The sequence below is a fragment of the Hypomesus nipponensis genome, chromosome 3 (genome assembly GCF_054491055.1).
Source record: "Hypomesus nipponensis isolate SF chromosome 3, ASM5449105v1, whole genome shotgun sequence".
NCBI classification, from domain to species: Eukaryota; Metazoa; Chordata; class Actinopteri; order Osmeriformes; family Osmeridae; genus Hypomesus; species Hypomesus nipponensis.
The window spans coordinates 9,132,331-9,158,247 of record NC_140363.1 but is presented as its reverse complement, the minus strand read 5'-3'; the positions used below and the strand labels follow the sequence as shown (position 1 = coordinate 9,158,247).

The 25,917-nt window shown below is 53.1% G+C and overlaps 1 protein-coding gene across 2 annotated transcripts in view; it reads left to right on the top strand.

Annotated features, from left to right (window-relative positions):
• The window catches only part of aqr (aquarius intron-binding spliceosomal factor), a 42,309-nt gene that overhangs the window by 4,251 nt on the left and 12,141 nt on the right, over window positions 1-25,917 (top strand). For both annotated transcript variants that reach the window (XM_084675342.1, XM_084675343.1), the window contains exons 11-31: window positions 137-201; window positions 1,812-1,928; window positions 2,019-2,132; window positions 2,893-2,996; window positions 4,962-5,064; window positions 6,686-6,806; window positions 7,262-7,403; window positions 7,697-7,875; window positions 8,380-8,547; window positions 9,816-9,985; window positions 11,172-11,413; window positions 11,609-11,770; window positions 12,861-12,930; window positions 14,173-14,283; window positions 15,223-15,332; window positions 18,194-18,329; window positions 19,393-19,602; window positions 21,786-21,923; window positions 22,118-22,189; window positions 23,507-23,694; window positions 24,248-24,419. In XM_084675342.1, coding sequence (XP_084531468.1) covers window positions 137-201; window positions 1,812-1,928; window positions 2,019-2,132; window positions 2,893-2,996; window positions 4,962-5,064; window positions 6,686-6,806; window positions 7,262-7,403; window positions 7,697-7,875; window positions 8,380-8,547; window positions 9,816-9,985; window positions 11,172-11,413; window positions 11,609-11,770; window positions 12,861-12,930; window positions 14,173-14,283; window positions 15,223-15,332; window positions 18,194-18,329; window positions 19,393-19,602; window positions 21,786-21,923; window positions 22,118-22,189; window positions 23,507-23,694; window positions 24,248-24,419 — 2,894 coding nt within the window. The remainder of the gene's footprint in view (window positions 1-136; window positions 202-1,811; window positions 1,929-2,018; window positions 2,133-2,892; window positions 2,997-4,961; window positions 5,065-6,685; window positions 6,807-7,261; window positions 7,404-7,696; window positions 7,876-8,379; window positions 8,548-9,815; window positions 9,986-11,171; window positions 11,414-11,608; window positions 11,771-12,860; window positions 12,931-14,172; window positions 14,284-15,222; window positions 15,333-18,193; window positions 18,330-19,392; window positions 19,603-21,785; window positions 21,924-22,117; window positions 22,190-23,506; window positions 23,695-24,247; window positions 24,420-25,917) is intronic.

Genomic DNA, 25,917 nt, shown 5'->3' with positions numbered 1-25,917 from the left:
AGCAGCTTCCACGTGGTGAACAACGCCCTGTCATCCCTCGCTTCGCCCTCTTCCGTTTATACGTGTGTGTGCTTGTGTCGTGTGTGTGTGAGCGTGTGTGTTCTGACGTGACGTAAACGGCTCTGTCCCCTCTCAGGTGACGTGTCGATGGAGAAGGTCCACTACTGTGAGAGATTCATCGAACTCATGATCGACCTGGAGGTAAGATCCCGTGACGAAGGTGGTGGTGCATGCTTGTCCGTCCTCCTCTCAAACACCGCCCTGCCTCAGGACCTTTGCAAGGGGAACATCTACAGAACTGCCAACCTCTGCCGAAACAACAACTGTGTGGGCCTTTCATGTCAAGTGGAAACCTTCACAGGATGGGGTGTAGGAACTTAACCTGACTAGCCCAATGTTTTCTTTACACATAACCATCTGGGAGGATGTCCTTGGAAACACGGCAGGTGATTGGATAAACCATCTGTCCATCACCCTCTATCCTGGGGTAACTTTATCCATGCCTGTATCTGCCAGTAGTTCCTTAGAGGATGCTGATTGGTCCGAACCCCTGTGGTTTGGGCACAAACAAATAACTTAGGAGCTTGGCAAAACGGATTCTCACATGGTCGTGATCTGGTGAATCCATCGGTCTCTGAAGGTTGGTAGAAAGTGGACAGCTGTCTATAGACCCCTCCGTCCTCCAGCCATTAGGATCAAAACACACAACACGTCCAGGAGGGGTCCTCCTGTCAGTCTGACACACTTTGATCACTGTGAGGACGACAGTAAGGTCCTTGTCAGCCCAGAGGAGTCCCAGAGGAAGGTATCGGGTCTCTCTTGGGGGATCTCCCCTGAAATGAAACATGGCCTGGCCAATGAGGACGAGTGTTGCATAGGTCGCAAGTCTCTAAGGCCTTAATCCTAACCTGTCCTGATAGGACGTCAGATATCAGTAAACGATACGACACCTCCTTTTACCCTGTCATGCACCAGTATGTCATGCTTCATTGCCTGTCCTCACTTTACCTTGTTAATATGTAAATAAGCCCGCAAGCTCTTGTAGAAGGGAGGCCAGATCGAAGTTCCCTATCGATAGAGAAGGCCTGCTTAGGTGCTGGGAAACTGGTCGGGTTCGGGAGGTGAATTGATCTGCGTGTGACAGGTAGAACCCACCTCCCCTTTCCCCATTCCATTGGATCCATCCAGAACTGTTCTGGCTCTGCAGGTCGTGTGCTGTTTCCCATCTCCACCGCTTCTGAGTGTGCTTATTACAGTCCAGTTCTATTGGATTTGAGAGTGCTGTCGGGCAAGGGACTGCACCCACGGAATTGTTTGATGTTGCACTTACGAAACAATGTTGTTTTTGCCGCGCTGTACCAAGCACTGTAGCCGACGAGAGTTTGTTTTGTTGTTGCGCTGTCGTTGAGGCGTCATCGTGAGAAGTGCTGACTTTGCACTTTGCTTCAGAAGTCCGGACCACTCCTTTAATCCGACTACCGGAATACTGTTGGAGCGATGCTGCTCTCATCTGCCGCTGTCCTGTCTACGTGCACTGCACTGTGTACGTGGCTCTGGATCAAGGTGTGTGCTGCACGCGCTGACACTCACGGTACCGGCGGTCCTCGCGGGCCTCCTGCTGTGTCGCTGAGACTGAGGTGAAGCCTGCTGCTCCACCCTGCTTCTCCTTTTCTCTCCGTGCTCTGACCGTCTCTTCCTGTTTCCTCTCTCCCTCTCTTCTTTCCGTCCTTCGTTCGCTCTCTGACCCTTCATCTCTCTCTCCCTCCCGCCGTCCTCACGCTGCGTCCTGTCCCCCCCCCCCCCCCGGCCAGGCCCTGCTCCCCACCAGGCGCTGGTTCAACACTGTGCTGGACGACTCTCACCTGGTGGTGACCTGCCACCTGTCCAGCCTCACACACAGGGAGAAGGAGGGACACCTCTTCTGCCAGGTGAGACACACACACACACACACCTTTGAAGTATTCAAAGCCTCCCTATCCCATCTCCTGACCCGTCTGTCTCTCCGTCTCCATCCATAGCTTCTGGACATGCTGAAGTTCTACACAGGCTTTGAGATCAACGACCAGACAGGAAACGCCCTGACGCAGAAGGAGATGACCACCCTGCACTACGACAAGATCACCTCTCTCCAGGTAGGCCCCACCCACCACCTGGACCTGTTAGGGTCAGTCACGCAGCACCGGGTAGGCCCCACCCACCACCTGGACCTGTTAGGGTCAGTCACGCAGCACCAGGTAGGCCCCACCCACCACCTGGACCTGTTAGGGTCAGTCACGCAGCACCAGGTAGGCCCCGCCCACCACCTGGACCTGTTAGGGTCAGTCACGCAGCACCAGGTAGGCCCCGCCCACCACCTGGACCTGTTAGGGTCAGTCACGCAGCACCAGGTAGGCCCCACCCACCACCTGGACCTGTTAGGGTCAGTCACGCAGCACCAGGTAGGCCCCGCCCACCACCTGGACCTGTTAGGATCAGTCACACGGCCCAGGAGAGAGTTGACTCACTGGAAGTAGACCAGACCGCTTTCTGTTGATATGACTGTGTGCCTGAAGACCATGGATTTATCCTGCAGGGAGAAGGGAGGAATGTCATAAATATTGATTTAGAGTATTGGTTTGGTGCCAGAAACCACATTAGAGAGAGAGGGTATGAACTAAAAATGGATTTATTCCAGGTGGTGTTGGAGTGTATATACTGAGGGTCCTGGTAAACAATTGAACACTTGACTGTTTAGTGAGCAGTTCTAGCTGTCTGCTCGCGGCTTTCCATCGTGTTGTTAACATCCAGATACGCAGCTGTCCATTTCCCTTCAACGTGACTGTGTTGCCGGGGCTTGCCCAGACAGACGTATGCGGTGTGTAGTGACCTGACTGTGTGTGTTCCCTGTTCCAGAGGGCAGCGTTTGCCCATTTTCCGGAGCTGGAGGACTTTGCCTTGTCCAACGTGGCTGCTGTGGACACACGAGAGTCCCTCACCAAACACTTCGGCCATCTCAGGTGTGTGTGAAAGAGAGAGACAGAGATAGAGAGACAGAGAGAGAGACAGAGAGAGAGACAGAGAGAGAGACAGAGAGAGAGACAGAGAGAGAGACAGAGAGAGAGAGAGAGAGAGAGAGAGACAGAGAGAGAGATAGACAGAGAGAGACCAACAGAGCCTAAAGCTACTTGCATATCTACGTGTCCATCCGTTCAACCTCTTCATTTCCTTGAATTGTGATAAACACCCTCTTCCTGGCGTCCTCGTCCTATTAGGCTACATCTTCCCTCCTAAACGTTGTGCTCCTAGCTGGCAGGGAGAAAGCGAGCCCTTGACAGAGCAGCCTGCACAGCCTGGAGAGAGGGACTCGCCTCATTAATTTAATCGATTCGTAGGAGCTGGAGAATAAAGTCTTTGAACAGCTGTGTTTGTCATATCATATTAGCAAACGGGATAGCCAAAACCCCCCCACCCCCTTCTACACACACACACACACACACACAAACCCATGCTTTGTAGGGCTGTGTGTGTATGCGTGTATAAAACGCTGAATATATGAGCGGGATATACTGTACGCTCCTCTTCCTCGCTAATTAGTCCCCTTTGTTACTCGGCTCGTGGTGTGTCATTTTCCCGGTCGGAGGTGACGCGTGACGAATGATTGTCAGATTTCCATGTCACACATGCCAGTCCACTCACATCCCCACCCCCACCCCCCCCTCCCTCCACCTGACCAGTGTGGTGAGGGCTGCAGCCAACAGCAGGTGTGGACAGCCAACACCACAGCATGACCAAGCAGTTTCCACGGCTCTGCGGGCCGCCTTCTCCCTCCCCTTTGCTCATCCCTCCATTGTGCATCGTCATGGATAAAGTAGTGTTGCTCTGACCCCCCCCTCATATCCTCAAAGCTGCTTTGGGAACTCTGGAGATTTAACAAGGCCCCCTCTCCCCCGTTACACAGGACTGTTTAATGCCACCGTGTTCCAGCTGCGCTCCTCGCCCGCTAAGCCGCCCCCCCGCAACCCGCCAGTTCACATTGACCCCCCCCCCTCCCAAACCCACAGACGCAGCGATCCTCAAACACCCACAGGAACACACAGAAGCTGCATATGACCAGACACACACACACACCAACGCTTGCTGCCTTTCAGCCCATTTGTTAGACCGATTTTTAGGCGGACGCAGATTGCCAGGCAGTGCTCTTCACCCCCTCAACTAGAGTCCTGTCAGAGGACTCAGCAGACCATGTGACCACTCAGACCCCAGAGGCTCCGTGTGTCTGGAGGTGGTGACGTCCCTGACAGCTCAGAGAGACGTCCCCGCTGCCGGCTCAGTGCTCGGGCGAGCGCAGCGCAGGCGGCCCGGCCCGGCCCGGCCCACCGGAGAGACAGAGGGGCCACGTCAGCGCAAACTGACACCGCGTCGTCTAACCTGCCGTCACGAGGAGCGCCTCACACACACACACAGCTTCCGGACGCGTGTGGAGATTGTGTGTGTGTGTGTGTGCGTTCAGGCTGTGCTGTGTGTGCGTGTGTCTCACAGTCTCATCAAGGCAGCTCTATATGCAGAGAAGCTCCTCCACTCTGAGAGACAGACATGCTGTTTGATTTTCATATTCCTGTCACGTCACTGTGTGTGTGTGGTCAGCGTGTGTGGTCAGTGTCCGGCCTGGACCACAGAACAAACAGGCATGAGTGTCAGAGACCTGGGACACGCCTGGCTGTGGTTGAGAATGTGGCCTTCTGGGTAGAGCCCAAACCACGGGCCTTACAGCTTTGAAATACATACGTCACATGTGAACTTATAAAATAAGCGAAAGATTGTCAAGACCGATTCCTGATCAGGCCTCGTGTACATGAAAACCGTAATGTGAGGTGCGCTCTCGCCCTGGAACTGCCACCGCAGCAGTTTAACATGATAACCTCATCAAGTTCATCTCAATGCTGCCTGAGGTCTTAACCCTCTCGTCCTGTTCCTCCCCGCAGTCCCAACACGCTCCACCGGGTGGCATCCTACCTCTGCCTGCTGCCAGAGCTGGCTGAAGGCAAGGACACCACCCACGACAAGGAGGTTCTCCTCGAGCTGCTGGTACGTACCGCTGGGGGGGGGGGGGGAGGGGGCATCTCAATAGTGTCTACAGGACTCCTCCTCTCTCATCGGCACGAATCTCACCACACCACAAAACAGGCAGAGGAATCATCGGTGTCACCATGAGGAGATGAAGCCAGGTTCAACATGGGCTCGCAGGACCCCCCCCCCCCACACTCAATTATGGAAAAAACACAGTTCCATATTTACAGGCTTTCTTTTACAGCCTGGTTAAAGAGACGCGTCTGGGATCGGTCGTTAGCGGAACAATAAGCGCCCAGAGAGCGTTTGCAGCATAATAGGCGTGGCGCGGCTCGTTTAGGAGGCCTTCATTTATGCCTTTGACCTTGGAATGCATACAGCACGCAACATCTGACCACGCACACCTCCCCTCCCTCTTTCCTCTTAAATATGCCCTTTAATCCAATTAGGGGCGCGGTGAGTAAGGAGGAGTAATGGGGGTGGTTAAAGGGGAGGGGGCACCGAGCCGTAGCCATCACTGGTACCAGAGAGGACATGGTAGTCTGAGACGGTTCATTGAAGCATCTAACCCTAACTTTGAGAATCATACCACGCTTCTCCGTGTGACCCCAGACATTTGACTGGAGCGACACTCAGGGCCCCTACTCTCACCAGGAGCCCAACAGCAGGGCCCCAGTGTGGCCTGAGCTGTCCTTCATCACCCTCACTGCCGTCATTCTCCCTCTTTCTTTCTCTCTCCCTCTCTCTCTCTCGCTCACCTCCCTCTCTCCACCCGAGAGGCCCTGAAGAGCAGAGTCTTCATCATTTCATAATCAGCTGATTAGATTGTCAGAGGCCAACATCAGGGGATTCATTTGTGTGCCTGCGGTTGCCCCCGGCAACCAACAACACACTATCTCCCACCATCAGGATGCACACACACGTGCGCGCGCGCGCGTGTGTGTGTGTGACAATGCCAGAGGCTGGTGGGGGCGATGCAGGTCACACACTGCACAAACTGTACTCGCCCAGGTCGGCCTATGAACACGGCCTGACGTGTTCTCGAGATGGACAAGTACCTATTCTTTCCGTCTTCCCAGCCCCATCCAGTCCCGGGGAGGGGGCGAGGAATGCTGCCTGGGTCTCCTGGAGACAGCGTAACAGGATTAGCGTAGCATGGCGGCTCGTATGAGTACACACATGACGAGAGGATTAGACAGCCTGCAGTGTGTTTGACACCCGGCCACCTAGCGCTCTTCTAGCCCACAGCTTTTTGCCCTGACCTCAAATACACACAGGCACATGTGCGCCCCATGTGCGGACACACACACACACACACACGACCAAAATAAACATGTCCGCCCCGCACACCCACACCACAGCTGGCCTGCTGACTGACAGACACGGAAGTGTGCGTGCGTGAGACGGATGAGAGAGGGGTTTTGTCGTGACAGACGGTGAGCGCTCGCTTTCCATTGTTCTGTTTTGTGACCTGATTGTTTAAATCCTGTCTGTCTGCAGCCCGTGGATCTGTCCGTTTGATCTGTCTGTTTCTCAGTATCACGGGGACATTTGTTCATGAACCCAATTTTCCTTTAAAACAATTTTTTCTTCCATATTTGTCTGTCCGTCCCTCCCACACACACACGCGCACACGCAGGTGTCCCGGCATGAGAGGAGAATCTCTCAGATCGAGCAACTTAACCAGATGCCTCTTTATCCAACGGAGAAGATTATCTGGGATGAGAACATTGTCCCCACGGAGTACTACTCTGGTGAAGGTGTGTGGGCATGTGTGTGTGGGCATGTGTGTGTGTGTGTGCAGGAGTGTGTGTGTGTCCTACTAGTCCGCCCCCCTGCTGAGTGATCCCCCAGCACAGCCCCTCTTCTCTGCCACCCAGCTGGCCCCCTCCTCAGCCAATCCTCACTAGCTGGCAGGGGCCCCTGGCAGGGGCACCTTCACTAGCTAAGATGTCCTCCCTTCAGAACCCCTCTCCCTAATCTCACTGCTTAGGACGGATTAGATCCTCAGTCCGTACCTGCTCCTGTAGATGTCCGGGGACACGACTCAGAGAGCCTGTTTTGATCTGTGTGTATGTGTGTGCGTGTGTGCTCGTACGTGGTGCGTGTGCACAATATACCTGTTCCAAGTTGCCTGGTCCGGGTCCACTTCAACTATTCCATAAACCCTCCCAGTATCTTGGTCAAGCAATGTGTGTGTGTGTGTGTGCTCCAGGTTGCCTGGCCCTGCCCAAGCTGAACCTCCAGTTCCTCACGCTCCACGACTACCTGCTGAGGAACTTCAACCTGTTCCGCCTGGAGTCCACCTACGAGATCCGCCAGGACATCGAGGACGTGGTGTCGCGGATGAAACCCTGGTGAGCCCCTCAGCACCTGCGACAAGCACCCACACTGAGATAGGAACTAGAACGCTGCCCTACCGGGTCTAGAGGGCTGTGTTTACTTGAAGGTTCTCTATGCTTCTATAGCTCTCCTACAGGGATCTCTGAACTCTCATGGACCTGTTTCCTCACAGGCAGTCTGTATAGTATAGTATACTACACTCTGGTGGGGTGTTTGTGGACATGCCCAGTCTAACTCTTATGAGCAGTCAGTTTAGGGGTGTATGTGTGTGGAGAGGCCCAGTCTGACCCGGTCCCCCCCCTCACAGGTGTTCTGAGTACGGGGGCGTGGTGTTTGGGGGCTGGGCCAGGATGGCTCAGACCATCACCACCTTCTCCATCGTGGAGGTGGCCAAGCCCAACATCGGGGAAAACTGGCCCGCCCGCGTCCGCGCCGACATCACCATCAACCTGAACGTACGCGACCACATCAAGCACGAGTGGGAAGGTAACACACACACCTCTCTCTCTCTCGCGCTGTCTCTCTCCTTCTCCCTTCCAGCTATAGGTTACCTTGTGTGTGTGTGTGTCCAGTATTAAGTGCAAAGCAACAGTGGAGCTTAAGCAGGCATACGGATATCTCCCCAGAGTCAAACAATTTCCACAGCGATGGATTCATCTGCAATCTATCTATGGATTTTTTGGAGGGGAATCTCCATTGTCCTCCCACACACTAATCCTCTGAGTCTTTGAAACGGCCTGGCTCAATGTCACTTCAATGTTAGGGATATCCTGCTGCCTGGATTCTCTCTCTCTCTCCTCACCTCCCTGCCCTGCTCTCCTCTTTTACTATTCTGCTTTCTCTGTCTTTTTTGTCTTTCACCTGAGGTGTGATTTGATTCCCTCTGCCCACCCCCATTGTATAATTAGAGCTTCATGTTTTAAAGATCAGGCGAGTGCTGACAGGGCGTTTTCTGTCTCCCCATCTCTCTCTCTCTCTCTCTCTCTCCAGGCTTGCGGAAGCACGACGTTTGCTTTCTGATCACGGTGCGGCCCAACCTGCTCTACGGCACGCGCTTCGACCGCCGCCAGCCCTTCGTGGAGCAGGCGGGCCTGGTGTACGTGAGGGGCTGCGAGGTGCAGGGCATGCTGGACGACAAGGGCCGCGTCATAGAGGAGGGTAGGTGTACACACACACACTAACACGCACCTTCATCCTCCTCCACCAGACCGCGAACCTTCACCTCTCCCTCTAGAAGGTGCCGCGAGCTCTCAGGTTGTCGTAGTGACCGTCACAGAGAGACCTGACCCCGGCTCTCGTTAACATTCCATTAACCCTGGGGCCGCAGGCGTGGCCCCTGAGGTTCACCACCCCCTCGGGCGGCCATCTTAGCCGAGGGCAAGGCCCCCCATGTTTTATTTATTGATCTGCCGCTGTGCCCTGGGTCACGTCTGAAGACCCTGCCTGTCCAAGGATGGTCTGTGGGAATGGTACACTGCTCCCACATAGCTGTCCCCCTCACACACTCTTTCAGGAGAGGTGATTGAATGAGACACACACGCGCGCGCACACACACACACAGAGACCTGGCTGAAGCCCAAAGGATAGAATTTCCCCCGCATGGCTGTGGTGTTTGGTAGCAGGCAGGAATCCCATTTAGATGTCTGCGAAAGCTGCCCTCTCTGCTTCGCTGGCTCCCTGAGGGGATGAGCCCAAAGCCCCTGGCCTGTGTCTGTCGACGTGTGTGCGAGAGTGTGTGTTTGTGGAATCAGGGTGTAATGCCCGTTCGTGCTGAGGTGGGACAGAACACCGTCCGGGGCCTGGATTGGAGGGCTCAGCTCTTTTTTTTTCTTTTTTTTTTTAAGGGAGCAGAAAAGATGCTTCGGGATTTGTGGAACAGCCAGGCGAGGGTGACCTCTAAAAACTGTCCCTGTCGTTTTTAGAGCTTCCTCTCCCCCCCCCCCCCCCAGCCCCCCTCGTTATCCGTCTCTGATTTCAAGGACGTTGCATGCATAAGTCCATGCCGCTGTGTGTGTGTATGTGTGTGTGTCTTATATAAGTGTTGACCATTGCCAAATTGAAGCACCATACAGTACCTCATTAGCGTCTGGAGACCAGAGACCTCTTATTATCTTGAGGATTATGCAACGCATTTTGAAATGGGTGTGTCCTACATATTATGGGATGTTCACGGTCACATAGCTCATGTTCTGATCGCCCCTACATGCATACAAACACACTGTAGTTGGAAAGCAGGGCTTATTGACGAGGGGACATCCAACTACTCCAAACTCTGATCTCAGACCTCTTGTCCAAGCGTCGTCGAGCTGCAAAAACCTTAGAAATCGATTTTAAAGGGGGAGTCTGCGATATTTCGAATGGGCAGTGAGGGAGGCTAACATTCCGCAACGTAGCTACATTGAGGACGTCTTCCCTCCTCCGCCCAGGTCCTGATCCCAAGCCCAAGCTCCGAGGTGATACTAGAACATACCGCGTGTGGCTGGACCCCAACCAGTACCAGCAGGACATGACCAGCAGCATCCAGAACAGCACCGAGGACCCGTACGAGACCTTTAATATCATCATGAGGCGCAAGCCCAAAGAGAACAACTTTAAGGTAGTGCCACAGTGCTCTCTCTCCCTTCACCTGGAACCCCCACACCCACCACCGTCTCCCTCTCTACTCCTTCCATACCCCCACCCTCCCTCTCTCTCTCTACTGTTCTCACACACACACACCACCACCACCTCCATCCTACCACTATCAGGAAAGTCTAATAGACTCAACCCTGCGTGGAGCCACTTCAAGGTAGCACAGCGAGCGCTCCACGACCTCTAACCCAGACACAACGCCTCCACCCAGCGCTCCTCTCCCTCTACCCCTCCCTGTATCTCATCGACGGAACCCTGCCCTCCAGGCCTTGAGCCCGGGCCCTCCCCACTCCAGTGCTGGGTGATCAATCACTCCAACTGGGCTGCTGGGGTGGTGATGAGGGGGAGGGGCTCCAGCTCAAGGCCTCCTTTTTCCTCCCCCTCATCCCAGACAGAGCCCTCCCTCCTGGGTGATCTTGAACTCTCCCCTTCCACACACACCCACACTCTCTCTTTAGGAGCACACCTGTGGTTTGTACACACGACTGGATCAGGTTGTCTCTCTGAGAAGCTGCCACTGGCAGACAGACCAGAGGAGGGTGTCCGTGAAGGACAGCTGCCGTTGTTTTTTTTTCCCCTTGTTACTTAGGTTCATCTTGTGTTTTCTCATTCGTTTAGGCTCTTTAAGATGTATTGGCTCTTATTTCGATTTATCGATTTATTTTAAATATGTCGTATTCATTGATCCCATTGATCATTTCTATTCTCCTGATGCTGTTATGCATTCTCGCAATGTCATATGAAGTCTTTTCCAAAGTTCCTGGATGCTTTGGACCATGAAAGTGAAAACCACTCTTCTTGCTCATGGTGAAACTCTCTCCTCCCTGCTGTTTCACAGTGGCGAGATAAGCACAGACAGGATGGCAAGCATTTGGCAGCTCATTAAAACATAATTGACAAGCCCCCCCAAAAATCAACCTACTTCCATCAAACTGGCCCAAAATAAATGCTGTGATGTCTTCTTTTTTTTTTTCTTGTTCTCTTTCATGTATGGTTCCAGATTTGAAGTCTTTTGTGTCTGAAACGGTGACAGGAGTGGGTGGAGATGTTTGTGATGTCTCGCGTATCGGGACATCATTGGTTGTAACGACACTATATGTTTCTCCGCGGCGGTGTGGTCGTGAGTGGTGACCCTGAGCGTCTTCCCCCAGGCCGTCCTGGAGACCATCAGGAACCTGATGAACACCGAGTGCGTCGTCCCCGACTGGCTCCACGACATCATCCTGGGATACGGCGACCCAGGAAGCGCCCACTACTCCAAGATGCCCAATCAGATCTCCACGCTGGACTTCAACGACACCTTCCTGTCCCTCGACCACCTGAAGTCCTGTTTCCCTGGCTACACGGTCAAGGTCACCGAGGAGAACCCCGACCTTCAGATACCCCCCTTCAGGTAGGGGTCATAGGTCATGCTACACCGTAGAACAGAATGAAGAGTATTAATATAAAAAGTAAGTTGTTCAGTTCAATGTACTTCTGAGATTAAATCCTTGTTCGCTTGTCCTCATAGGTTAGACATCCAGAAGAATAAAGAATGAATGTTTCAATCAGTTGCACACATCTGACCGTGAGCTTGTCTGTCTTTCAGAATCAAATTCCCAATTCAGAACAGGGCAGACAAGGGCAAGAAGAGGAAGGCCAATGAGGAAGAGGAGGAGGAGAAGAAGAAGAAGGAGGAAGACCGGATTTTGGTGGTGGAGCCTCACGTCCCCGTTAACCGGGGGCCGTACCCCTACAACCAGCCCAAACGGTGAGTGGAAAGGTCAATTGTTGACCCCTGGGAGGTGGGTAAGGTTAACCCTGTGCATAGGTCAAGGCCTTGACTTCCACACCATCAGTCACAGCTCATCTGGCTCCAGTGGGTCCACAGGTCCCACATACTGGACACCAGCAACAGCACCACTTGTACTCTGACCTCAGACCTCTCCCCCCAGCCTCAGGGCCCTCCTTCAGCCTCAGACCTCTCCCCCCAGCCTCAGGGCCCTCCTTCAGCCTCAGACCTCTCCCCCCAGCCTCAGAGCCCCCCCTTCAGCCTCAGATCTCTCCCCCCAGCCTCAGAGCCCTCCTTCAGCCTCAGATCTCTCCCCCCAGCCTTAGAGCCCTCCTTCAGCCTCAGATCTCCCCCCCACCCCCCCACCCCCTCATGTTCAGCTCCAGGACTGGAGTGGATTGCGTGCTTCAACCACCAACATACCAACCACCGCCCTAAAGCTTAAGTACCATACGCCCTCAGCAAGCCTAGCCTACAATGGATAAACATTCATTGTTTCATTTTTTCATTCAAAAAAACAACACAGAGGCTTACGTGTTTGCATATCTGTCAGAGGAGATCTGAGCGTAGGTTTTTGTCCGTGCGCAAAGTTGGGCGTTTGGACGCCCCGCCGTTCTATCTCACCCCTGAGGGAGCGTTGTTAGTTTGCCGTGTGATGTCTGTGGTGTTGAGTCTGCCTCGCATCCCAGCAAACAAACCCAGCCAGAGTCTCCCAACCTGCCCGCGTCACACTAGGTTGTTGATATTTAAATGTTAATCGTACCCAGAAAAAAAAAAAAAAAAACCTTGAATTGCCTCCTCGTGAAATTGTCGCATTCATCTGATGCTAACTAACTCAGTGTCTTAAAGTTGCACTTTGATATTGAAATCTAATGAGCAACAACAAGTCCTTCGGGTACCTTGTCTGAAACGCCTTTCATGATGGTTTCAAAGCGCCACAGCGCCCCAAACAGACGCTCCTAAAAACACTTGCTTTGCTTCTTTCGAGGTCTCAAACGTGACTCCCCTTGATGCTTTACATACTAACCGTTTGGAAATGTTGTGTGTTTTGTTTGGGTTTTTGAAACAGAAACACCATCCAGTTCACCCCCACTCAGATGGAGGCTATTCGTGCTGGGATGCAGCCAGGACTGACCATGGTAAGAACCACACCCTCCACAGCTCCACTCCTGGTCTGGCCCTCTCTGCACCCCTGGCTGGCTGGCTGGCTGGCTGGCTGGCTGGCTGGATGGATGGCTGAATGCCAGCGCAGAACGGTGCCATTGAAAGGCTATCCATAGCCCACCATTGAAGTCATTGCGTGGCTGGCTGGCATGCGCACACACACATCCAGCCACACCTAGCATGTCGTTACGCTTACACACACACCATTAACCACACACCGCACATTTTGCACATAATCCCTATCACATACACACACACACAGACCCTTTGTTTTCTAATGCAGCCTGCTCCAATTCTCTATCCCTTTTCTGACTCAAACACACACTGCTGGCACACACTGCTCGCACACACACACACACACACACACACGCACGCACACTGCTCACAGGCCAGTGTGAGTGGCTCGCCGGCAGTGCATTGGTGGGCTGATGACTGGCAGCTGGCAGAGGGGTGTTGGGTGTTGTTATTTATCGTAGCGCCGCCGGGAGTAAACATGGCAGGCTGGTTCTCAACACAGTCGTAAAACAAGTGAGCCTGCATGCCTCTCCCAACCCAACACCCCCCCCCCACACACACACACACACACTCACACTCCTCGCCCCACCACCACCTCCTCCCCTCCCTGGCACGTCACTGGCTCGTTAGCAGCCAAGCCAGGACCTATGGCCCTCCGCCCTGCCGCCCTTCACCAGTAGTGGCCGCGCCCTGGAGCGTCTCCCAGGGAGGGAACCGCGGAGACGGTCCGTGGCGGAGACGCTATACCCGAGCGCCTCGTCTGTTCTGTATTGGCGCCACGGGTTCAAGCGCAGACCTCCTGGAGGTCAAGGAGCGTTTCCCTTCTGTCCGCGTCCCTCTCTCCTACTCTCTGTCTATCTGTCTCTCTCGCTCCGTCTCTTCTTTTCTCTCTCTCTCTCTCTCTGTCTGTCTTCCTCTGTCCCCGTGTCCTTGTCTGTGTGTTCAGACTGTAGGGATGACCTAGCATGCCAAGCAGCAGGGTTGCATGTTCCCATTTTTGAACAGGCAGTGTTGGTGTGTGTGTGTGTCTGTACAGGACCTGACAGGCTCAGAGCCACCTGTCAGGACCACTATGTTATCTCTGAGGCTGTTACACTGTTACCTAACTGTTACCTTGCTCTTATCTTTCCTGTCTCTGCTCTCATCTCCCTACCCTGTGCTACTCTCTCTCTCTCTCTCCCTCCACCCCCCCCCCCCCCCAGGTTGTTGGACCCCCAGGTACAGGAAAGACGGATGTGGCCGTCCAGATCATCTCCAACCTCTACCACAACTTCCCTGAACAGAGGACCCTCATTGTCACACACTCTAACCAGGTAGGGGACAAACACACACACACACACACACACATAGTATATACACACACCCTTGTACTGCACCTCCCCATTTCTAAATCCCCATGTTTCCCCATGGTTGGTTGGTGTTAAAGCATGTTAAGTGTCCCTTTTACATCTCTCAAACAAACCTCGGGAAGAGAAACTCAAAGAGGAAGAGAGACCGATGGAAAGAAAGACATACAAAGGGAGAAGAACAGAGTAGGAGAGAGAGACAGATTTGGGGGGGGAGTCCTATAAACAGACAGGTAGATAGGCAGACAGAGAGACAGACAAAGGCAGACCGAGAGATAGGGAGAGACACGCTGATAAGAGAGACACAGAGAGAGCAGTGCGACCTGCCAGGCACATTCACAGCTCGGTCCCAGAATGGCCCATTAATCAGACTGAGAAAGTCCCCCAAGAAGTGGGAGAGGGAAAATTAAAGCTGGAGCTCCCCTGTGGCCCTAGCCTTGTAGGTTCACTATTTAATCAGAACATAATCTGCCCCCTTCCCCCCCCCCCCCACTCAGGCAGCAAGCTGGCAGAATCGCTAAATACAGTTATGAAAAAGCCCTCTCCAACTCCCCCGACACATTCTGTTCTCCCATGTCAATTTGTCATCGCAGAGCAGGCCTGCTCCCTCACATGCCAAGCAATCTGAATTCAAAGCGCTGGAGGATGGTAGGATGTTGTTCTTGTAGAAACAACTTTCTCCAACCGCTGCAGGAAACTCGAGCGTGAAATTCAAAGCCAGTATGTTCCCAAGACCCGTTCAAGTACATCGATAACCATGCGAACGGCCTGTAATCTCTTCCGTGCGTGTGTTCCGAGTTAGTCGTCTTATTCACTGACAAACATACACGCAGCGATGTCAGCTTTTCTTTTAATGGTGATAAACAGGCAAGTAATTGTGTGTGTGTGTGTGTGTGTTGTTGGCAGGCTCTGAACCAGCTGTTTGAGAAGATCATGGCGCTGGACATCGATGAGCGCCACCTCCTGCGTATGGGCCATGGTGAGGAGGAGCTGGAGACGGAGAAGGACTTCAGCAGGTGAGGACCGTGCGGGGGGACAGCTGGTCACACACTGCTGCAGACACACCTCACTGGGCACTGCTGTAATACTGATCTCTCTCTCACACACACACTGCAGGCACCACTATCAGGATAATACTGACTACACACACACACACACACACACACACACACACACAGCTACCAACACACACCATTAGCTTTAAGCCAACAGAGCGACAGGGCTAGTCAATACTCCCCATGTTCTCCTCCGCAGCCCGAGGCCTCTTCATTAGGCCCGGCTGCTCCTCCACACCCCCCAGGCCCAGGCTCCCAGCCCTGCCTCATTAAGCAGCACCACGGGCCCCGGGTGCAGGGCCCTGCCTCAGTCCAGGTTTTAGCGACCCATTTGAGGCTCATTTGTCCGAGCAGGTGGTCGGGCTGGAACAGTGAAGGGAGGAGACCTGCTGGGTTGAACTGAGCCGTAAACTGACTAAGTCAGCCACTGTGCCCTGAAGGGGCCTGCTTAGGAAGGGAAACTTCCAACTTGTGTGGGATTGGTGTCCTGTACTCTGATTCATGCACACACACACACACACAGAAAGAGAAGAAGCACACACAGTTGTACTAGTCGTCTGTGTGCCAGAGGCAATGCAGGGAGCTGTTTGCTTTTAGACGAGGAGTCCCACAAGAGTCTTACCCAGGACTGCCCCTGTGCTTCTCACACCCGCATTGTGTGTGTGTTGTGTGTGTGTGTGTGTGTGTGTGTGTGTTGTGATTCCTGAAATGCCTTGAGGGACATTGACTCAGTCCCAGCCAGTCCCAGACACAGAGGGAGGGAAGCCAGCACACTTTAGACCACTTACCACCAACCTGAGAGGGGGGGTGCCGAGGAGAGGAAGAGAGAAATGGAGAGAGATCTCAACATCAGAGGATACCCACAACATTCACAGTTGGATGACTGCCACAATTTCTTACACATATCTTCTTTTTTTGTTCCACCCCTGCTCGCCTTTTTCCTGAATCAGCCGAATGTGTTCACGTTTAAAGTCGCCCATCTGTGTTCGAACACATAAAGGGCCCTGGGATAAAAATAACCGGACCTCATTGAATATTCATCCCATGCTTCTATTTCCAGCGTGTTCTCGTGCAGTATGAGATTGGTAGCAACACATAGTGCGGCTGTCGAGACAAATTGGGCCCTGTGGAGCCTCCGTGTCTTGGATATACTGCACAATGCGTACAAGAAATGGTTTTATGAACAATATCATGATAAACATGCAATTAATAACAAAGTAGTTTGGGGATGTCGTTGTCATGATACGTCCTGGGTGAATGTGACCACGTGAGAGACAGCAGCTTAGCATTGAGACACCAGTTTTTTGTAAAGATTAGATTTGTTGTCAGAAGAAGGATGCTGCTGACTCTTTCCCAGCCTCTACAAATACTCTCAGCCTCTACAAATACTCTCAGCTTTACAAATACTCTCAGCCTCTACAAAGACTCTCAGCTTTACAAATACTCTCAGCCTCTACAAAGACTCTCAGCCTCTACAAATACTCTCAGCCTCTACAAATACTCTCAGCTTTACAAATACTCTCAGCCTCTACAAATACTCTCAGCCTCTACAAATACTCTCAGCCTCGACAAATACTCTCAGCCTCTACAAATACTCTCAGCCTCTACAAATACTCTCAGCTTTACAAATACTCTCAGCCTCTACAAAGACTCTCAGCCTCTACAAATACTCTCAGCCTCTACAAATACTCTCAGCCTCTACAAATACTCTCAGCCTCTACAAATACTCTCAGCCTCTACAAAGACTCTCAGCCTCTACAAAGACTCTCAGCCCCTACAAATACTCTCCCAGCCTCTACAAATACTCTCAGCCTCTACAAATACTCTCAGCCTCTACAAATACTCTCAGCTTCTACAGGCTCTCTCAACCTGTACAACATGCTGACTCCTTCCACCCCAGTAAACCACAGTCCAATTAGCGCTGGATATTGGGCTGAAAAACCCCTCCTCTCACCAGCTAACGATGGAAGGTTGCAGCGCTGCTAATTAACGATAGCTCTCCTCCTCCTTTCTCTCCGCGTGTCCTCCCGCTTAATGAGATATCGAAGTGGTGTTTGGGAGAGGAGAAAGGGATGGAAGAAGATAGCCATTGTGAGACACCCTCGCTTTCCATTCTAATTTAGTGTGTTTGTGTGCGAGTATATACATATTTAGTCTCAGGTCTTTGTCATTAGAAAACAAGGTCAGTACTTTTTTAATGCCATCTCCAGCTGATGTGATTCTGATTGAATTATCTGCTGAGCAGCTTAGCGTGGGTCTATAAATAGAACATACCTCGTCCCGGTATTAGCCCCGCCCCTCTGAATGTGACATGGCATGTCCTGGTGTTACTGACTAATCGCACCCTGTTGTTATTATTATGATTGTGAGGCCTGATCAGATGACTTTGTTTTAGGCCTTCATTCGTACACGCTGGTCTGGTATTCACTCAGTTGGACAGTCATAAGTGATGCCCAAAAAATAGTTACATATAGATCCGTATTCATATATTTCTATATACACACATATAGCAAATATGTATATACTGAACATCTAGAGTATCATCACTGCTGCAACAGCATTGGGCCCATTCAAATGGTATTTCATGCCTAGATCAGTCATGTCCTTTATCACCTCGCCAACAGCCCTTATTAGTAATCCCATTGACTTAGCTATAGATTGATCTGATTGGATTATAATTGGTGGTGGGGGGGGGGGGGGGGGCAGAGGAGCTCTTATGAAGGTTATGGAAACATAGATGGGAAGAGGAGAGGTGGAGGGTGGGATGCATGACAAAGTCAACTCCTTCACCCCATCCTCTGTGTGTGTGTGCGTGCGGTCAGGTACGGGAGGGTGAACTACGTGCTGGCCAGGAGGCTGGAGCTGCTGCGGGAGGTGGGTCGCCTGCAGGAGAGCCTGGACGTCCCTGGAGATGTGTCCTACACCTGCGAGACGGCCGGACACTTCTACCTCTACCAGGTGAGCAGGGGCTTCTGTCTGCGTTGACGTGGTTACACCTCTACCGGGTGAGGGGCGTCTGTCTGGCCGGGTGCGTTGACGTGGTTACACCTCAACCGGGTGAGGTGCTTCTGTCTGGCCGGGTGCGTTGACGTGGTTACACCTCTACCAGGTGAGGGGCTTCTGTCTGGCCCGGTGCGTTGACGTGGTTTCAATGCGGCTTGTCTGACCGCCTCCGGTCTTCTTTCCCATCATTAGAACGGCTCAGTTGTCTCCCCTAGTGATCTCCCCGCCCCCGCCACAAGTGCCTCCTGGTGCGTCCTCCTAGCGTGATGTGACAGTACCCAAACGCCCTCATCTCCTTCTCTCACTCCAGCGTTTCGCCCAGACAGCGAATATCTAAATATTATCCCCGGCTGTTTATTCCCGTCACCTCATTACCGCTCGCGGGCTCCAGGAAAAGTGCCACAACAGACAATTATGACGCTGCACCCCCTCACCCCCTCCTCCCTCCTCGAGCCCAAAATAGACGTCGGAGATAAAGAACCTTTTAGAACAGAGAGGGGACCGGCGGCGGCTGTCATACCCGGCAGAACCGAGAGCTTACATAACCCTCCCAGGTCTGGAGTAAAGGAGCCTCGGCTCCCTGTCTGGGGGGGGCGGGCATGTTAAGGGTTGAGGAGTGCAGTGGAGAGAGACAAGGGGAAGTGAGGACAAAGAGACGTGCAATGGAAAGGAGGGATGGACCACGAGTGGAATAGAAGACAGTAGAGGGACAGAAGGGGGCTAGGGCAGTCATGGAGGCGGAACAAGGGGATTTGATAGATGGGGAGAGGAGACGGATGGAGAGGGATGGTAGGAGTTGTATTCTAAAGTGAAAGGAATACGTTCTTGCGTGAGCTTTACGATTAGCTGAGCATGACGACCCTCGTTCACCTCTGCGGTCGCAACACAGCAGTCTGCGTTCAAAGCTTCTGTGTGTGTGTGTGTCTGTGTGTGTGGAATATCAGCGAGGCGCTCTCCCCCTTGTTCCAGACCATGACATCCAAGAGGGGCTCTCTCTCTCTCTCCTGTCCCGCCGCAGGTGATGTCTCGCTGGGAGGAGTACATGAGCAAGGTCAGGCCCAAGCAGGGCCGCGTGGTGGAGGCGGAGGCCGTGGCCGCCCACTTCCCCTTCCACAAGTACTTCTCCAACGCCCCCCAGCCCGTGTTCAGGGGCCGCGCCTACGAGGAGGACATGGACATCGCCGAGGGCTGCTACCGCCACATCAAGAAGATCTTCACCCAGCTGGAGGTGAGCAGGTCACACTGGGCCGCATGCACGCACACGCTTCAAAGAGGTCCTTTCCCGGCTGTAGAAAGAAGGGGCAACACACAAACACACACACACACACACACACAGGTCTTCAGCCCAGTCTTTCACACAAGCCCAAAAACACTCACCGTGTCAGCAGTTTCAGTGTCCCTCACAGGCCAGCTGTGACCACACACACACACACACTAGCACGAGCGACTGTTCCCCCCTCTGACAAGTTCTCCCAGGCAGAGTGGTGATGGGTCAGTCATCGTCTCCCCTTCCCCGGCGGTGGTTTCCGTTAGCGCGCCAGCTACCACGGTAGCCTCCCAGCATGCGATTCAACAGCTGTCCTCCTCATGGGTCCTGGTGCGCGAGCTCAAGAGCCGGCGCGTGTGCGCACGCCAGCCCCAGATGTCAAAACCGCTGAATTCATCAGGCCAGCCTGAGAGAATGTCGCCATTCTCAGAGAGAGATGTCGAGAGAAGAGAACAGGCTGTTTTTTCCCTCCTCCTTCCCCCCCGCCCCCCCCTCTCTTTCTCTCTCTCTCCCTCCGTCTCTCTCTCCCTCCCCCTCTCTCTCGCTCCATCTTTCTCCTGCTCTGCTTTCACGAGTGTGCTTGATGGCTCAGGCTTACATGATGATTGGTGACATGCCACCCAGCCCCCTAACCCTCCACACTCTCTACTCTCCTTCTTCTGCGTGACCCTGTTGGCAGTGGCACAAGTCGCCGTCTCTAGATGCCAATGGAAAGATTCGAGGGTCTGGCAAAGACTCTGCATTTCACCACACACACACACACATTCCCCACACGCATGCACACACCAACATATAATAAAGAACATACACATCACACACCAGCTGTGCAGACACACACACACCTCAAGATGTGTCCCACTCCTAGGTGTGCCCGGTCTTCATATAGAGATAACAACAACATTACAGATTTATGGGGCCTACACGAAGGCCTCAGAGAAGCAATAAAGAAGTTATTGGCCAGAGGTAACACCCCAACATGTGTGTTGACCTTGATTTTATCTGGCGCCCTCGTATTGGGAGATAATCAAAGAGAGACCTCGGCTGCTCTCGGGGGGGGGGGGGGGGGGGGGGGGGGGGGGGGTGATATCTGTTTCCTCAGGAGGCTCTCCCCCTCCTCCCGGTGCCACAGGAGAAGGAAAAAGATCTTGTCTGGCCGCCTGTCTCCCTGCCTCCTTTCCTCCCTGCTTGCCTCCTTTCCTCCATGCCTGCCTCCTTTCCCCCCTGCCTCCCTCCCTCCTTTCCCTCCCCTCCCTTCATTGTCAGCCTCGCTTTTTTTTGTGGGGGGGGGGGGGGGGCCTCCCTTCATCCCTCCCTTCATCCCTCCCTTCATCCCTCCCTCCATCACCGTGGAGACGGACAGGGACACCATGTGACCTCCCTGTGCCTACCAGACGCTGCCCTCGTCTCCTCTCCTGCTCCCATCTCTCTCTGCTCCGTGGAGCCCAAGCAGCCGGACTCACTAGCCTGCGTCTTAGTTTCACTCTCCAAGCTACCCTGGAGCCCAGCACGGGGAGGGGGGGGGGGGGGGTAAAAATAGCCCTCATCAATATTGCATGTTTTGATCGGTTTAATATTAATGCTAAAATAGTAACATGTCAATTATTGATGTGGCGCTGCCCTCTGAGGGCCCCTCACTGCCCCGCTCCTGAAATAGGACATTGATTTACCCACTTCCCCTCTCGTCCACCTTCCACCCCTTCGGCATCCAGGTCTTTAATAGAGTCATGATATCAGCCAACAGACTCGCCGGCAGTCACTCGACCCGAAACAAACGCGCCCAATGTCCCTCTCCCATATTAGCCATATAAGAGGATCTGCAACAGGCAAGATATTGAACAGTAATGTTACACCTTCTTAATGCCTCCCATGGTTGCCTGAAGGCTTTCCTGAGGAGGGACTTGAGGTCACGTGCATGCCATTAGTGTCGTGTTTCCCCTCCTTGGTTTTTTTGAGCGAACCTCTCGAGGATTTGCTGGGAATCGGTTATCCTAAGTAAGCAAGATAGTGTTTTGTGACCCTTCTAGTGTGACCTCTGAGCAGCATTTGTCCCTTGGACCCACCATTATACATCAAAGCCAATGCCTGTCAAGAGAGATCAGCCCCTTCATGTGTGACCCCCCTGACCCCCCCCCCCCCCCCCCCAGGAGTTCCGAGCCTTCGAGCTGTTGAGGAGCGGGCTGGACCGCTCCAAGTACCTGCTGGTGAAGGAGGCCAAGATCATTGCCATGACCTGCACGCACGCCGCCCTCAAACGCCACGACCTGGTCGAGCTGGGCTTCAAGGTGAGGTGTCCCCACACGCACGCACACACACACACACACACACACACACCCAGACCACAGATGTATCACTACTCATCTACATGCAGTCATGTAGCCGACACGTCAGAGCGACGTAAACATCCGTTCACAGAGTGTGCGACACCGGCTCATGCAGTGGCATTCATTCTTGGCGCCTGTGTGGTTTGTGTCTTCAGTATGACAACATCTTGATGGAGGAGTCAGCTCAGATTCTGGAGATCGAGACGTTCATCCCACTCCTGCTGCAGGTAAATCAATCCAGATTGATTTATACACCGACTTAAAGCCCTGGATTATTAGGACCAGAATCTCATCAGAACTAAATCCAAAATGTGTAATAGGATCAGTCCAAACCCCCATCGTCGTGTCACTGTTTTTATTCAGGTTGAGGTAAGAACTTACGAGGACACCCCAATATATTTATGACATAACGTGTCGATCCTGCCCAGCGGTGGGCATTAGTGTGCTTCAGCCACACCTGGGCGTGTCAGTCTGTTCTCTGCCAGGAAGGCCTGACACACGTGAAGGCCAGCCAGCCTGCTGTTCTGTCAGCTAGACTGGATGTGTTGCACTAACGGGCTCTAATTGCCCCAGATAACCCTGGCGTGTGTTTACACAGAAGACCATTAAACACGCCGGAGTGTCCCGCAGCAACCTGGCGTCACTCCTCCTCCTCGCTTCTGGTCTCCCTGCCTCTCCTCACCTCTCTCCTTTTCTCCCTCCTCCTCGCCTCGCCTTTCTTTTTCCCCTCTCGACTCTCCTCCCCTCCTCTCTCTCGCTCCGTAACAGCCGTTGTCGATGCTCGCTCGCTCGCCGACTGTAATCGCGGCCTGCGCAGGCCAAACAAGGGGACTCCTTCTCAGTCCTCATCTGCTCCACGTCGCCTCCTTTACAGCTGATTGAATCAGGCTCGACTCATGAGCCTGGCTAGCGTCAGGTTTGTTTGGGGTCAAGCTCCAATTAAACTCTGCCTCTCATCAGCGGGGCCTGAGTCATGAGGCACATACTAGAGATTGCTTATCTCCCTCCTCTCCCTCCTTAATCAGCCCTGGTTTAGTAATGAGGCAGATATTGGAGCTATCTTTTATTCCCCTCCTGTACTCTGTCGCTCTCGTTCTCCCTCTCTCTCTCTTTTTACTGTCTCTCCTGTCTCTCGCCCCTGCTGTGAGACAAATATTCTGGATCCGCCTCTGAAAGGAAAAGCTATACTTTATGGATACCCATGGGTGTTCCCTCTCCATCGCACCACTCTCCTGCCAGAGAGCGTACACGAGTTCTGCGCTCCGTTAACAGACACGTTGGAAGGAGTGAGCGAAAAAGAGAGGGAGAGACCGTGTGTCAGTGTGAAAAGCAGACGTGTAAGCGTTGCTGGTGAGAGGTGTTTGAAATGTTCGGGAAAATCACAAGGGGGGGGGGGGTGCTGTGAATTATAAACAGTGTTACACAGATCGAGCTAGACCAAACCCCCCTCCCCCCCTCGCCATCCAGCAGAGATACAACATGTGTTTACTTCCCTCTCAACCTCTCCCCCACCGTCCGTCCCACCCCCCTCCTCCCCTCCGCAGAACCCGGAGGACGGCTACAGCCGCCTGAAGCGCTGGATCATGATCGGAGACCACCACCAACTGCCGCCCGTCATCAAGAACATGGCCTTCCAGAAGTACTCCAACATGGAGCAGTCCCTCTTCACCCGCTTCGTCCGCCTGGGGGTGCCCACCGTGGACCTGGACGCGCAGGGCCGCGCCCGCGCCAGGTAGGCTCCTCCCGCGGCACAGCGTTTTTTGTCAAAACAAAGAAGAAGAAAGCAACAAAACTCATTTGGGCATTTCTGTGTGCTGCTTTTGATGTGGTAACAAAGAACTGTATGCCTAAAATAGCCCTTCCAGTTCACTTCAACCTTAGCCCTCCTCACTAGCCCATTAGCAAGGTCCCTAGGGTACATAAGCCAACAGTAAAGGAACTGCTAGGTCATGTGAGTTCAGGCCTGTCTCGTTGGCTAATAAGCCATGGATGAATACATTAGGGCTATGGAGTGGTACATTAGCATAAACCCCAGGTCTAGGTTGAGTGTCCTCAGGCAAAGCGGGACGTCTGGATTTCTCACATGTTAGCTTGTAACTGAACCTTTAAAGTGCTGAGTGTGAAATATAGATCAGGGTCTATGCTAAGCTAATGCGTATGCTAAGGTGACACACATGCTAAGCTAACACGTATGCTAGCATTTGTGCCAAGTCCCGGTTTTTAAACCAAGCCTAACTGTCTGTAACACCTACCCTTTCCTACCCTCCCTCCTGCCCTCTCCCCAGTCTTTGTAACCTGTACAACTGGCGCTATAAGCATCTGGGAAACCTGCCCCACGTGCAGCTCCTACCCCAGTTCCAGGCACCCAACCCTGGCCTCACCTTCGACTTCCAGCTGGTCAACGTGGAGGATTTCAATGGTGTGGGCGAGTCGGAGCCCAACCCTTATTTCTACCAGGTCAGTAGTGTACAGTGCTGCACATACACACATACACACACACACACAACCCTTTTTCCCAGCCTCCCCCTCAAAACACGCACACAAACACACTTCACATAAAGACTTCTGCACAGTCATGTATTTTTAACCGTAATGGTTTGGGGACAGGCCCATATGACATATTCATTAGTCCATGTAGTGCACCACTAACACAGTCTGTACAGGGCAACTCTACGTCTCTGGCCTTCAGACTAACAGACACATTGTGTTCTTCATTACAGAGTCCTGCACTCAGACCTTGTAGCGTGCTGTGTGTGTGTGTGTGTGTGTGTGTGTGTGTGTCTGTGTGTGTGTGTGTGTGCGCGAGTGCGTGCACCAGAGCGCGTGTGTGTCCACTGAAGCTGCCCATTGTTAGTAGATGCACACCATGTGCCCAGCACGTCATGTGTCTTGGTACATTGGGTCACATGAACCTCTCTCTGTTTGCTGGTTGCCATTTCCAGGCATCTGTAGGGAGTCACCCATGTCTCTCTAATACCCCTGCCCCGCAACAGACACACACACAAGCACACATAATCAAAGGGTAGAGGGTTACAATTGGAGACCGGAGAGGCAAAAGAGTCCAATGTTGTTGGATGCCTGTCACAGCTGGGCAAACACAATCACAGCCCCATTGAACACACACACACACACACACCAACACACACGTCACGTCCACACAGCAGCAACAGGAGAGGCCAGCCAGCCAGCAGCCATCCATCCCCCGCCTGCTTGGCCTCGGCTCATTTGCTAAAAGCACAGTGACGTTAGCACCTGCTAGTTCCCCTCTCACCGTAACCCCCCCCCCCCCCCCCCCTAGTGGCTTCCAGTGGGTCACCAAGAACCCCCCCCCCGGTCTCCCGTAGCTACAGAATCCCTTCCCTCACATCCAGCCTTGTTCACAAATCTTAGCATATGTCGTGTTCAAGTCAGCTGCTTTCAGGCCGCTGTCTTTCTGGGAGGGGGGGGGGGGGGTCTGTCGGGAGAGGCTTGTGCTGGGTTTACACACTGTAAGAGCCGCCGGTCACATTAGACTGATTGGCTGAGGACTAGGAGGAGTGTGTCTTACTGCGCTTTCCTGCACTCTACCACTCTCCCCACTCCCCCTCTCTCTCTTCCTCTCTCTCCCTCTCCGCTCCTGTCTCAGGGTGTTTAACTCAACCCGTGGAGGCGGGGCTGAGGTAGCTGCGTTGCCATGGTTACAGGGAGGATCTCTGGGCTTGAGATCACATTTATATTAAACGGAGACATGAGACCTGTAGGCAGATGCAGGGCGCCGCCGAAAAACGGTCACGTTGTCTGATTGGGTGTGTGTGTGTGCACGCGCGCATCTTTTTGCCTGCCTATCTGAATGTATGGGAAGGGCGTTGTAATCTTGCTCAGCAAGAATTTGTTCAGGCTATATGTATGTAAGCATGCATATATACATATGTATGCATATATTGAGGACCACTGCTGTGAACTGGCTATCTTAGCT